The sequence below is a fragment of the Tetranychus urticae genome, chromosome 1 (genome assembly GCF_039701765.1).
Source record: "Tetranychus urticae isolate SD_2017Ah chromosome 1, NJAU_TeUrti_SD_1.0, whole genome shotgun sequence".
Taxonomy (NCBI): domain Eukaryota; kingdom Metazoa; phylum Arthropoda; class Arachnida; order Trombidiformes; family Tetranychidae; genus Tetranychus; species Tetranychus urticae.
This window is the reverse complement of record NC_142958.1, coordinates 31,132,565-31,145,567: the sequence shown is the minus strand read 5'-3', so window position 1 is coordinate 31,145,567 and position 13,003 is coordinate 31,132,565. Positions and strand designations below refer to the sequence as shown.

The following is a 13,003-nucleotide window of genomic DNA, read 5'->3' as shown; positions in this document are numbered from 1 at the left end:
GTTTAAAGTTAAAACTGCAGCCTGGTTAGATGTTACGAGTGCCTCTATGGACCATGTACACTTGGTGTGTTCCCGGGTTGCCTTCATGAAGATGATCCTCTCGTTAATATACCAACAAAGGACGTGGGTGAACAGGCTAAAAATGGTAAATTGATTATATTATTACTTTAAAGTCAATTTTTTTGCCTCAAATTTTTACATCCACAAACCCACTCAGGTAAAAGTGTGTTACCATAAATGGAGTTGAGTCCATCTTTGTTTTCTCCATCTTTTCCCGTTTTCTTTCATGATTTGTTTCTTATAAACAGGTAAACAGGACTGGATCAACAACTCAAGAGTATTCAAACTTTTATCGCGTGTGTGGGTTGATTCAACGTTATTCTAGTCCAAGAAAACTATGCACCATTACAATTAATGTTAACTTTCAGTTAGAGTTTTTAACCAAAAAAAGTGAATCTAAATTTTATGGATCCAACGAGAAGTGGTCACAATGGTTAATCCGTTGTCGCTTTTCCTAGTGTGTGTGTGTCTTTTTTGTCCAAGTGAAGGTCAAATTGGTGGAGGAAGATCGGACCTTCCAATTAATTCTGGTTAGTTTTATAAATCTTATTTGATTAAGTCAACTTTAAACCATCTTTTACAACTTATATACAAACAGATGATGAAACTGCTTTCTATCCCGAGACATTTGATCTTGCCAAAGGATCCATAATTACCGTTAATGCAACTTGTGGTCAAGCTGGCCCAGAGCCATTTTGTTTTCCAAGTCTCGACGCAAGGTAATTAAATAATTGTGATTGAACCTCCATCAAAAATATTTAGCAAATAACTGGTTCTCAATAATTCCAAATACACAATCTAAATACAATATTTAGGGAAAATGAATGTGGAGTTTGCGATGCAACAAGTCTTAATCCTGAAAGGAGACATCCAATTTCCAATGTAATTGATGGTACAAATTCCTGGTGGCAAAGTCCATCGCTGCAAAAAAGTCGAAAATTCGAATGGGTCACAATCACAATTGATTTGAAACAAGTAAGATATTAACTAATTTTCACAATTTTAAAATTTACTGTTGACACCTGATCTGCTTCAACAAACCCCTTTCTCAGCTCCCTCTTTTATAATAGTTTTCATCTAATCTTTTGTTTACTTCTGATAGTTTCGTCTTCACCATAATTTGTTAACTACTGTACAGATTAGTCTATTCATTAGTAATTTTTAACTCAAAGATCCCTATTTGATTAACTTTGACATGAATAATGATTTAGATATCAGACCAAATACGTCAATAACTGAATCTATCCTAAGCTTGTGACAAAGTCTCCATGATTCATAAGGACTGAAAACAAAGAGGTCTTATTATTATATATTATAATATTTAAATGATGAGATATATTGTTCTGAATTATATCAGAACAGTTAACTCAACACTCAACCTATGAGAAATGGAAATCAAGATTAGCTGGGCGTTATAATAAGGACTACCTGTTCTTGTGAGGTTGTTATGAGTGGACCAGCCATATGTTAACGTTAACCAATCTGTTAATATATCTTTAATTAACTAACTCAACCAGTGATTTATTGCATGTTTAACCAACTCCATGAGATTTATTGTCAACTAATTCGTCTTTTTGTAAGCTTTAATTGTCACTAATTTTTATGCTGATTGTTTGATAAACTTTTAATTGTACAGATTTTTCTATCTTAACAAAAGAAACGATTCTTGTCTCACAAGTTTTGTCAGATGGGAAGATCCTCATAAGCTGCAAGGTTTACTCAAATTTGCTCAATTATTGAATAATCTAATAATTTCTAGTTGATTCAAACGGATAGCCAGACAATTTCCGATCATATTAGCTGCAAAATTAACGAAAATTATCATTCTGGTCATAATTATTAATATAATCATATATTTGGCAGGTTTTTCAAATCCATTATGTTAAATTAAAAGCGGGAAGGTCACCATTACCAGGTAACTGGATTATTGAAAGATCAGTTGATGGGATTGAATACAAACCATGGCAATTTTTTGCCCTCAGCAACACTGATTGTTGGCGTTTCTTTAGTACAAAACCAATTGCTCATCATCCACCGCATTATCGATCTGATGACGAAGTTATCTGTACTTCATATTTCTCATCACTTCGTCAGTCTCAATATGGAGAGGTAAACATAATAGCCTTTTAAACCTTAATTAAACTTAATTAATACTTGTTAATTATCTACTCGTAGGTGAACTTATCATTGTTAGAAGGTCGTCCCGGGGCTAACCTTTTGACAGAAACTCTTAAACAATTCATGAAAGCTCGTTTTGTTAGGCTAAGACTTCAAAAAATTCGAAGCCCGTTGGATGGAAGTGATGTGTTTACAAACCCAGATAGATATAACCTAACATCAGTTAACCAAGTAAGTCATAAGTTTACTTCCAACTTTCATCTTTTGACTCATAAACCTTTTTTTTATAGCTATTTTATACACTGCAAAGCCTAGAAATTATTGGTCAATGTATTTGTAATGGTCATGCAAGAGCCTGTCCAATTGATCGAGGAACACTTCTCCGAAAATGCGATTGTCTTCATAACACTTGTGGAGACAATTGTGAAAAGTGTTGTCCTTTGTTCAACCAAAAACCTTATAGACAGGCAACAAAGCGTAATTCATCAGTTTGTGAAGGTAAATATTGAAATTTTTAACAATCCCTTTTTAATCAAAACTTAATAAACTCAATTTACATTATCATTTAATTAGTTTGTCAATGTAACGGGCATTCAACTGAATGTATCTATGATAAAAATGTCGATGCTCGAAATGGAAGTGTAAACATATTTGGTCAACGATCAGGTGGTGGAGTCTGTATCAACTGCCAGTCACATACAACCGGTAATAATTGTGATCAATGTGAGGATGGATATTTCCGACCTAAAGGAGTAGTCGTTAATGATACTTCGCCATGTCGACCATGTCAATGTCGTGGTAGAGGGACAACCGAGTATTGTATTAAGGATAGTAGCCATGTATTAACTGGATTAGATGCTGGTGACTGTATATGTAAAAAAGGTTTCCAAGGTAAATATTGTGATTCTTGTGCCCCTGGTTATCGTAATTATCCAAGGTGTGACTCCTGTTACTGTAATGGAGCTGGAGTAGTAAACCCAGAAGCTTGTGATGGTCCATGTATATGTAAAGCAAACGTTGAAGGAGCTCGGTGTGATCGTTGTAAACAAGGCTATTTTGATTTGTCTGCTGATAATCCTGATGGTTGTGCACCTTGTTTCTGTTTTGGGGCAACCAATACATGTAAATCTTCAGATTGGGGAGTTGAAGTTATATCATCTTTGGCTCACCTTGAAGCTTGGAGAGTTTCTGATTTCGCAGGTAAAAAGGTTGTTACCCCTCAGCGAAAAGATGATCACTTGGTTGTCGCGGATGATGATATGCAGCCTATGTCCTCTCCATATTATTGGATGGCTCCAGAAAATTATCTTGGTGAAAAATTATACTCTTATGGGGGTGACTTACGATTCATGATTGGTTACACCGTTTTACGTGGAGATACTTCTGGTTATTATACCGAGGATGCAGATATAATCTTGGATGGTGGTCCAGAAACTCTGATGAGAATTGGTTATAATTGGAAAAAGTATGATAAAAATGAAGAAGACAAAGTTACATTGACATTACCGTTGCGAGAAAATGGTTGGTATATCCTTGATTCAGATGGACGTCGTGTTCGCCCTGCGTCACGAGAAGAGTTTACACTTGTATTGTATAATTTACGTCGAATGTTGATCCGTGCCAAGTTCCATACCGATCAAATTGAAGGATCCTTGTACAACGTTGAGATGGAGCAAGCTTCTAAAGATTCTAAATCACTGAATAAGCAAACTGGTGCAGAAGCTTGTGATTGTCCTGAGGGTTATGCTGGTTTATCGTGTTTAAATTGTGCACCAGGCTATCGTCGGGTTAATAATATACTTGTTGGTGGTCGTTGTGAAAAGTGTAATTGTAATAATCATGCTGAAACTTGTGATCCGTTCACCGGGGAATGTTCTGAATGTTTACATAACACGGAAGGAGTTGGATGCTCGCGATGTAAAAAAGGTTATTATGGTGATCCAACACGAGGAAAGCCTGATGATTGTAAACCATGTGCTTGTCCATTAACCTTGGCATCTAATAATTTTTCACCGACCTGTGTGTTAACTCCATCTGGAGATGATTATCGGTGTGATGCTTGTATTGAACCATATACCGGAGATAAATGTGAAATATGTAAAAACGGCTTTTATGGTGATCCAACTGTTCCAGGAGGTGAATGTCTTCCTTGTGATTGTGGACCAAATGTGGACTCATCAGTTCCTGGGGCTTGTGATCATAGAACTGGGCAATGTCGCTGCGCTTCCAACACCACTGGATGGAAGTGTGACCAATGTTTAGCTTATCATTGGGGTAATCCAGCTATTGGGGATTGTAAACCATGTAATTGTGATCTTTCTGGATCAATTGATCCTCAATGTGATCCCAAAACTGGTCAATGTTCCTGTAAACCCAATTTTACCGGCCGTTTGTGTGATCGATGTGCTGTAGGACATGGTAATCCTGAATTAGGCTGCCCTCCTTGTAGTTGTAATGCTATTGGGTCTTCTTCGTCTGATTGTGATCCAGTTACTGGTCAATGTCATTGTAAACCCGGAGTATTTGGTCAACATTGCTCTCATTGTTTAGAAGGCTATTACGGGTTTTCTGCTCGAGGTTGTCTTCCTTGTGATTGTCATCCTAAGGGATCGGAGGGACGAGTTTGTGATGAAATTACTGGTCAATGTAAGAATATTATTTTTTAGATTTCTGTTTAAATTTTGTAGTTTAGAATTTAATTATAATCACTTGTTTTGCTCTGAAAATTTAAAGGTAAATGCAAGCCCCTCGTTGAAGGTAGAGCTTGTGATCGATGTCGGCCAGGATTTTGGAATCTCGATTCTGGTAAAGGCTGCTCACCATGCGATTGTAATGGAGTGGGATCAATGTCATCGGTTTGTGATCAATTAACTGGACAGTGTGAATGTAAACCAGGTATCGGAGGTAATAAATGTGATTCTTGTAAAGTTGGCTTTTATGGGTTTTCTCCTTCTGGATGTCAAAAATGTGATCCTTGTTACGAGCCAAATCATATTTGTAACCCAGAAACTGGTAAATGTGAATGTCCGCCAAACACTGCAGGTAAAGATTGCCGCGACTGTGCTCCAGGAACTTATGGTCTAGATATTTTAGAAGGCTGCAAAGCATGTGAATGTGACATTCAAGGTTCAGTTAATAATCAATGTCACAACAAAACTGGTGAATGTGTTTGTTTAGAGGGCTTTGAGGGCAAGGACTGTTCCAAATGTCGATTCGGTTATTACAGATTCCCTAACTGTAGGAGATGTGACTGTCATTCACCCGGAACATTAGAATCATCTTGTCAACTCGATTTAAGATCAAGTAAGTCAAATTTACTGTCAAGTTTATCGTTAATTTTCAATGAGGCTAAAGTCGAAATATATAATAATTGATCATCTCTTGTCTATGCTGCTATTAAAACTAGCCTTTTAATCAACAGTATCTTTAACTAACTATTTAATTAACGAATTCATTTTACAACAACCTTACAGTGAACGGACTTAATGACCCAGAACGCATTTGTCAATGTGATGAGACTGGCCAATGTACCTGTAAAGTCAATACAATGGGAAGAAGATGTGATCGATGTAAAGATGCCACCTTCTCACTTACGGCTTCGAATCCACTCGGGTGTTTTAGTTGCTTCTGTTTTGAAAAAACCTCTCGATGTGAACAATCATCATTTACTTGGACAACAATCACAACAGCTCCTAAGGAAGTTACTTTTGGTATAAGTGAGACACCTGCTGAAATCAAATTGGGTTATAGCATAATACCTGATTCAGAGTCAAAGCAAATTACCAGCGGAAATTATGTTACAGATCAACCTTACTATTGGCAATTGCCAAAAGAATTTATTGGAGATAAAGTAAATTCTTACAATGGTTATCTCTCATTTCGAGTATTTTCTCGAGAAGATTCACGATTTTCAGAGAGTGTTCTCCGTCGTTATCCACTCTTGATTATTCAAGGAAACCAAAGGTTGATATTACACCATTTTGAGAAAGAATCACCATTAACAGCAGCATCTTATATGGGTGATTTTCATAAAATTCAACTCCACGAGTCATCCTTTATTCTTGCCGAAAATCCTGGACTTGAAGTGACTCGAAAACATTTAATGATTGCATTACAAAAAGTTCAACACATATTTATCCGAGCATCCGCAGGTCCTGATGTCCAGTTAGCTCGTTTGTCTGATGTAACTCTTGATGTGGCTGAAGATTTGCGTATATTAAACTCTTCACCAGTTAATTTTACTGCTGTTGGCGTTGAACAATGTCTCTGTCCGCCTCAATACCGAGGACCTTCATGTCAAGATCCTAACATTGGTTATTACCGAAAACGTAAACCCAACTATCTTGATTCTCGTGATTACATTGATCTAGTTGGTTGGGCTGAACTTTGTCCATGCAATAACCGTTCAAGAACGTGTGATCCAGAAACAGGACATTGTTATAATTGTACTGATAACACTGCTGGACCTTTTTGTAACTTATGTGCTCCAGGTTATTATGGTGATCCAACTCAAAATATACCTTGTATACCGTGTCATTGTCCGCTTCCAGGTCATTCTTTTGCTGAAACGTGTGAAACTCGACCTGGAAATGATTATGTTTGCTCTGACTGTGCTCCTGGTTATACCGGATCACGATGTGAAAGATGTGATGATGGCTATTATGGTGATCCAATGGCTCGTGAATTTTGTTTACCTTGTTCCTGTTCACCTTATGGCTCTATTGGACCAAGTTGTGACCCTAAAACTGGCCAATGTTTGTGTAAAGAAGGTTTTCGTGGACGTGATTGTTCAATCTGTCTACCTCGTCATGTCCAAACAGAATCTGGTTGCCTTGATTGTGATGGGCCTTGTACTGGTTTGTTACTCGATGATTTAGATTCAATTAATGCTACATTAGCTGAGTTGCCAACAACTGATTGGGGAAATTTACCTTACACCAAATTTCTGCATCTTTTATCAAAATATAAACATTTTCTCAACACTTTGGAACGACAATCAGCATTAATTGATGGAGGTAAAGATATCTTGTTCAACGTAACATCTAGCTTTGATTTGGAAACATTGGCTGACATGCTTTACATAAGAACTGTCAATTTGGAAGCTAGATTACCGATGGTTGTGGAGGAAACTAAACTAGTTGGTGATGATGCTGAAAATCTTCTTGATTTTATCACCGATCGCTTATATGATTTGAAAAGAATTATTGACGCTTTAAGAAACTTTGGAACTGATAATGGTCAAGGAGGCTACAATTTAGAACGATTGTTATTCCGAGCTGAGCAAATAATCTCCGAGTTAGGCCTCAAGAATCTTCGCCCTCGATTGGAAGAAGCATCAAGAGAAAATCGTTTATCCAAAACATTATTGGATAAAATAGTAGCTCTCCTTAAATCACCGAATGTAGATCGAGATTTTCGTAAAAGATTGGATCGTTTACAGCAAAGGCTCTCTGAGATCTTTAATATTGTTCAAACTCGAGTCCAAAGACCCGTACAATTGACTTTAAATCGCATCAATGAAGGTCAAAGGACTCGTGATCGTGTGATTGAAACAATAAAACTTAGTCAAGGACATGCAACTCAAGCAAATGCTAGTTTAACGGAGGCCAGAAGATTAATTAATGCAGCTCGAGCAAGTTTAGTTGAAGTTAATGTTAAACACGGTTTGGTTCCTGGTCTTGAAAGAGATTTGAGGAATTCAACATTAGCTTTGGAACGTTTAAGGTCAACTTTAAGTCGTCTCAATCCTGAATACACAACTAAATATGTTGAACCTTGCCAACGACATGCAATCGAATTAATGAAACAATTGGAATATTTGAAAGGACTTTTTGCTGATACAGAAAATTTCTCAAAATATGCTCTAGAAGCTGCTCGGGTTTACGAAAGGATTGTTGCTGCCTTGGCTAGAGCCGAAGAATCAGCTAAACGAGCTTACGAAGCTGCTGAGAGAGCTTATCACGAAGCTTATCCAGGAATTGAAGGTTCATTGACAAAGCAAGCTCAAAAGGCGAAAGAGCGAAGTTACGAACTATTAGAGGCAGCTCGCGATCTTCGAGATAATCGAATTCCAATGCTGGAAAAGGATCTTTCAATGAAACAATCAAATCTTAATGGTTTATCAGCTGATTTAGAAAACGCTAGAAGAGCTCTTGAAATGATTAATCAAGCTCTTGATGAATTGCCACAAGATTTACGTGAAGTTATCATTCAAATTGACCATAAATTAAGTTTTCTTCTCGAGGGATTAGGCCATACTCATTTAAAGATTGATGCTATTGAGAAAAAGATTGCTTCTGATCTTCAACCTCGAATTGATCGTCTAAATGAAGGCACAGCATCTGGAATTGAAAACTTTACACGAATCATTGATAAAGCAAGAGCTGATATCAGAGATTCAAGTAGATTTTTGGTAAACTCTGAAAATTTAAAGAGAAGGCTGGATGGATTGAAAACACGATTTGAACTTGATTTTACTGACCTTAAACATAGGATTTTATTATCTCGTCAAAAAGCTTCATCAATCCGTGTTTCATTGGGTGCTGAGCGAGATGAAATTTGTGTTAAATCATATCGATCACCAACTCAACCTTCGGCAACAAATTCAATTAGTTTGAATTATGCTATAAAAGAAGATGTTCCCAACTCATTGATATTGTTTATCTCATCATCAAATAATTCTGACTTTATGGCACTTGAAATGATAAATAGGCGAATAAGATTCACTTGGAATGCTGGAGGTGGATCAAAATCATTGGAACATCCAACAATAATTGAATCTAATGATGGTAACCTACTTAGAGCGCGACATTGGTATAAAATTGAAGTTAACAGAGTCAACAATTTAGTCACCTTAAATGTTCAACCATCAACCGAGGCACACAAGCCTGATGCTCAGGAAGTTATGGGATCTTCTGATCCTAAATCATGTAAAATGGATCTCGATGATAAAGCACACTTTTTCATTGGAGGATTACCAGATAAATTTGATGCTCCAACAATAATGAAAACTCGTAGGTTCACCGGTTGTCTTTATGAGGTTTACCTTGACGACCAGCGAATAGGCCTTTGGAACTTCAAAACTTCACAAGGATGTCGAGGTTGCATGGAAGGTGCTACAGAGCTTATTGACTCAGGAACATTCCAGTTCAAAGGTGATGGTTCTTATGCTTTGATGGAACAGGTGAGAAATTGGATTTATAACAATTTGTTTCTTTGTGATTAATTTTCATTTTTTTTCTTATTAAACAGATTCAACGTTATGACAGAGAGAAGTATATTGTTGCTTTGCAATTTAAAACATTCGACGAAGACGCAATCATCTTTTTCTCGGGCAATCCAGACACTGGTGACTTTGTTTCAATATCACTTCAAGATGGCCGAGTATTGTATCAGTTCAATCTTGGTTCAGGATCAAGACTTCAACTGCGCTCTCGGGAAAGATATAACAATGGTCAATGGGTCCGTTTGGCTGCTGAAAGAGATCGATGGATGGGTGTTTTGTCTGTTGAAGATGAAGTGTTGGAAGGAAATGCCGCTCAAGGAACTAGTCAACTGGATCTTAATCATGTACAAATTTATTTCGGTGGAGTTCCACCCAATTTCACTCAAGATTTATGGACTCAAGTAACATTCAAACATTTCTTGGGTTGCATGAAAGACGTTCAAATTGATACAACTCCTCTTAATTTGTTGACCATTGAAAATTATGGAGTTATACCTGGTTGTAAAGATCGAACTTCAAGAATAGTTAAATTCACAGGCCACGGTTATCTGGAATTGAACAGTCGTCCACTTGGTGAAGATAGTGATTTCAGTTTTACATTCCGAACCAATCAATCTGAGACACTCTTAATCATGTCTACATTCCAGGGTAAAACTAAAAAGGCCCGCGATTATGTATGTATTGAACGTTGAAACCAATCTAATCTTAAAAGATGTAATTTATTGTTGACTATATTTTAATCATTTCATTCATTTTTCACTCATTTAGCACTATTACTCAGTAGCAGTTATTGGAGGTTTACTTGAAGCTCGATTCAATGGAGGATCTGGTGAAACTTTACTCATTTCTGAAATGAGAGTTAATGATGACGTTTTCCATACATTGACAATATCTAAACGAAACCGAAGGTGAATTTTTTACTCTTCAAAGACTTGATTTTTATAAATTTTAATTAAATTGTTTTCTTATTTTAATTTCAACAGAATTTCATTGACTCTTGACGACAAAGAAGTAGCTGTTTCTAGATTGGCCAAAGGAACCAATACAATTGAAGGTCCAGCAAATGGTGGACTTTATCTTGGTGGTATTTCTGAAGGAATGACACTTAGAGGAATGGCAGGTACCAAGGAAAGACTAATTGGTGTAATTCGTGATTTTGTTTTCAATGGAGCCATAATGAAACTGAATGAACCAACGAGCTTTAAAGGAGTTGGTATTGGTCGAGGTCAATAATAGTGCTTATTTTTTTAAAGTATACAATTATCATTTATAACCTTTATATGTAAATCTGCCATTTCAATTTTTTTTAATAGTTAAAATTAATGATGCCTGCCTAAAAAATATGCAAATTACTAAATCATTTACCAATCAAGCGCTTTTTCATTTTCATTTCAAGACATCTCAAGAGTTTAAATTAAAAAGAGACGATTGGACCGTTAAAGTTTCGTTTTTATTCAAGGATTCGTTTAATTCGTGTAAAAAGTAGACCTTTTTGTCAATTTAACATTTGTTCAATTCATTGAACTATTATTTGGTGATAATTATCAAAACACTAAAACTAACGATAACCTTAATGAAGTTGGAGTTAAAATGAAAACAACCAATCAAACTAGTTCATGGATATGATTTAGTAAGAAATTATTCATTGGCAAGATTTATTCATTTGGTCAAATTGAATCAAATAGAGGTCAATTTTTGAACTTGACAAATTGATATTTAAATTTAACTCTAACTAATTGGCTTCAATATGAGTTAATAAATGAATACATTTCAATGAGATGCTATAAATGCTTATCTTGGTTCGTTTGGGTCATCGTTTAGTTGATAGATTTCATTTTTCCGGTTCATTCATGGTCATTTTTTATTTATCATCATGATTTATCAGCTGACCGCTTATGCAAAGTAATCATCATAAAATTGCTTGAAATTAACCAAGCAAAATTGATTCCCATTCAGACGCACATCAAAGTTCAAATCATGCCAATATGTAAAATTGAGAACTAAGAGAAAGAAAAGTTCAAAGATTAGTCAAATTTAATATTTTATATCACCAAAAATCTATAAACACTGAATTCGGCTGAAATGGTAGAAATTTTCTTTTGATTTTAATCGCATTGAAGTCTTAATAGTGATAAAGACTGATCGAAAATATAATTCAAATAAATTTATATGTTTGTATATATAAATACAAATGGTACTCTGTTAATGGGACATTTACTTGACTAGATGCGTTTGCCTATCAACTCTACTTTTCAACTAAAATCTACCTGGAAAGGAAAAAGAAATTGTTTCGTCGAATTAGGGAAAAATAAGATAAATTTATGCAATTTCTTGCAAGTCTTGATTATACAAGAACGACAAAGATAATATGCCTGGGGATGAGATGAAAGAGATAGGAAAGAGTTAAGACGTAATAAAAAATATAAGCTTTACATGAAATTCCATGTGATGTTTAGGAAAAGTTGATAAATGTGACACAAGGAGTTGTGTGACACACATGTGAATCTCAGTTACATGGCATATCTTTTAGTCCAAAGTCTTGCAATTCGGTCATGTTCCTCTCTATGTTGTAAGTATTGAGTAGCAATGCTACCAACCAGTGGATCCGCTGAATATTAAAAAAAGTATAAAAAATGAATAGATAGATTATATGCTCATGTCTTATTAGATGCAATTATAACGCGTAATTACCAGGATTAGAGTCTGTCAACAGGGAACAGATGGATAAAAGAACTTTAGAAATTGTTAAAGCTGGGCTCCAATTGTCTTTCAGGATATCTAAGCATATAACACCTTGACTGTTTATATTACAGTGATATATTCGAGTTCGAAACGTAACCTGTAGGGAAAAAACGAAAAAAAAATGAAAATCACAATAAAGAGAAAGTTGAAAGCAAAATTGCAATCCATGTCATTTTAAAACTAGAGTCGAACTAAAGAGTGACAACTCGGCTTTGGATTCGGAAATTTAATGAGCAACAAATATGGACGAATGAATGACGGAATAAAGAGATGATAACAGAAAGAAAAGATGTTGAGACGAACAAAGGAAAAGGCCATCTCAAATTACAAAATGAAACAGCGAAGTAATCTAGTTAAAACTAACCTTTGGAGGTTTAAATGGATACTCTTGCGAGAATAGGATGTCCAAGAAAAAAATACCACCTTCATAAACTGACCCTGGAGGCCCTAAAATGGTGGACACCCATTCATAGATATTGTCACCTTTTGGACCAGCACTACAGTTAGGTGGAGGATCAAGAGTGATTTCAGCAAGCTCTTTTTGAATCCTTTTAGCACTAGTCGATTGTGCTTTTTGTGCAGCTGGAACTCCTTTGGAATTCAACATGATAAAGACCAAAAGTTGATAGCCTTGGTGATAAAATTGGTTAATTAGTGAATTAAGAGGAAGAAACGAGAAACAAGTTGCAAGTAAAATTAAAACAAATCACAGAAAAATGTGTTTGGACTGTTACTTGTCACAAACAATTGTTTTTCTATTGACAATTTTCTTGGTACTGTAGTACATCTAAAAACTCAACAGATGGTATTAGTGTATAAAATCAAAAAATTGCTGCTTATAAAAATTTTGATAGGTTT

The 13,003-nt window shown here is 35.7% G+C and overlaps 2 protein-coding genes across 4 annotated transcripts; one reads left to right on the top strand and one right to left on the bottom strand.

Moving 5' to 3' along the window:
* The first annotated feature begins 349 nt into the window (after positions 1-349).
* Positions 350-10,856, top strand: LOC107361499 (laminin subunit alpha lam-3). The gene is made up of 12 exons (XM_015928338.3): positions 350-590; positions 659-779; positions 876-1,035; positions 1,924-2,169; positions 2,236-2,409; positions 2,469-2,676; positions 2,752-4,824; positions 4,912-5,481; positions 5,652-9,361; positions 9,430-10,077; positions 10,172-10,311; positions 10,387-10,856. Exons 1-12 carry the CDS (start codon positions 491-493, stop codon positions 10,634-10,636), a joined length of 8,400 nt encoding a protein of 2,799 aa, XP_015783824.2. The 5' UTR covers positions 350-490; the 3' UTR covers positions 10,637-10,856.
* On the bottom strand, positions 10,832-12,891 carry Ubc2 (ubiquitin conjugating enzyme 2). Of its 3 annotated transcripts, none has more exons than XR_001568559.3 (4): positions 12,510-12,891; positions 12,095-12,242; positions 11,837-12,011; positions 10,832-11,403 (listed from the first exon to the last, which is right to left on the bottom strand). XR_001568559.3 is itself a non-coding variant. In XM_015928641.3 (3 exons), the coding sequence occupies exons 1-3, from the start codon at positions 12,750-12,752 to the stop codon at positions 11,914-11,916; spliced, it is 489 nt and encodes a 162-aa protein (XP_015784127.1). In that variant the 5' UTR covers positions 12,753-12,891; the 3' UTR covers positions 11,702-11,913. The 3 variants fall into 3 exon arrangements, 1 of the variants encoding a protein (XP_015784127.1); XR_001568560.3 differs by lacking the exon at positions 10,832-11,403 and adding an exon at positions 11,486-11,670; XM_015928641.3 differs by lacking the exon at positions 10,832-11,403 and having other exon boundaries at positions 11,702-12,011.
* Between the last annotated feature and the right edge of the window lie 112 nt (positions 12,892-13,003).

Bases quoted from the DNA above. Each gene is read 5' to 3' on its own strand.
- LOC107361499 (XM_015928338.3), top strand. From the start codon at position 491: ATGGTTAATCCGTTGTCGCTTTTCCTAGTGTGTGTGTGTCTTTTTTGT. The intron at 2,170-2,235 runs GTAAACATAATA...ATCTACTCGTAG, and splicing joins GTCAGTCTCAATATGGAGAG to GTGAACTTATCATTGTTAGA. The intron at 10,078-10,171 runs GTATGTATTGAA...TCACTCATTTAG, and splicing joins CTAAAAAGGCCCGCGATTAT to CACTATTACTCAGTAGCAGT.
- Ubc2 (XM_015928641.3), bottom strand. From the start codon at position 12,752: ATGTTGAATTCCAAAGGAGTTCCAGCTGCACAAAAAGCACAATCGACT. The intron at 12,243-12,509 runs GTTAGTTTTAAC...TTTTCCCTACAG, and splicing joins ATCCATTTAAACCTCCAAAG to GTTACGTTTCGAACTCGAAT. The intron at 12,012-12,094 runs GTAATTACGCGT...TTTAATATTCAG, and splicing joins GTTGACAGACTCTAATCCTG to CGGATCCACTGGTTGGTAGC.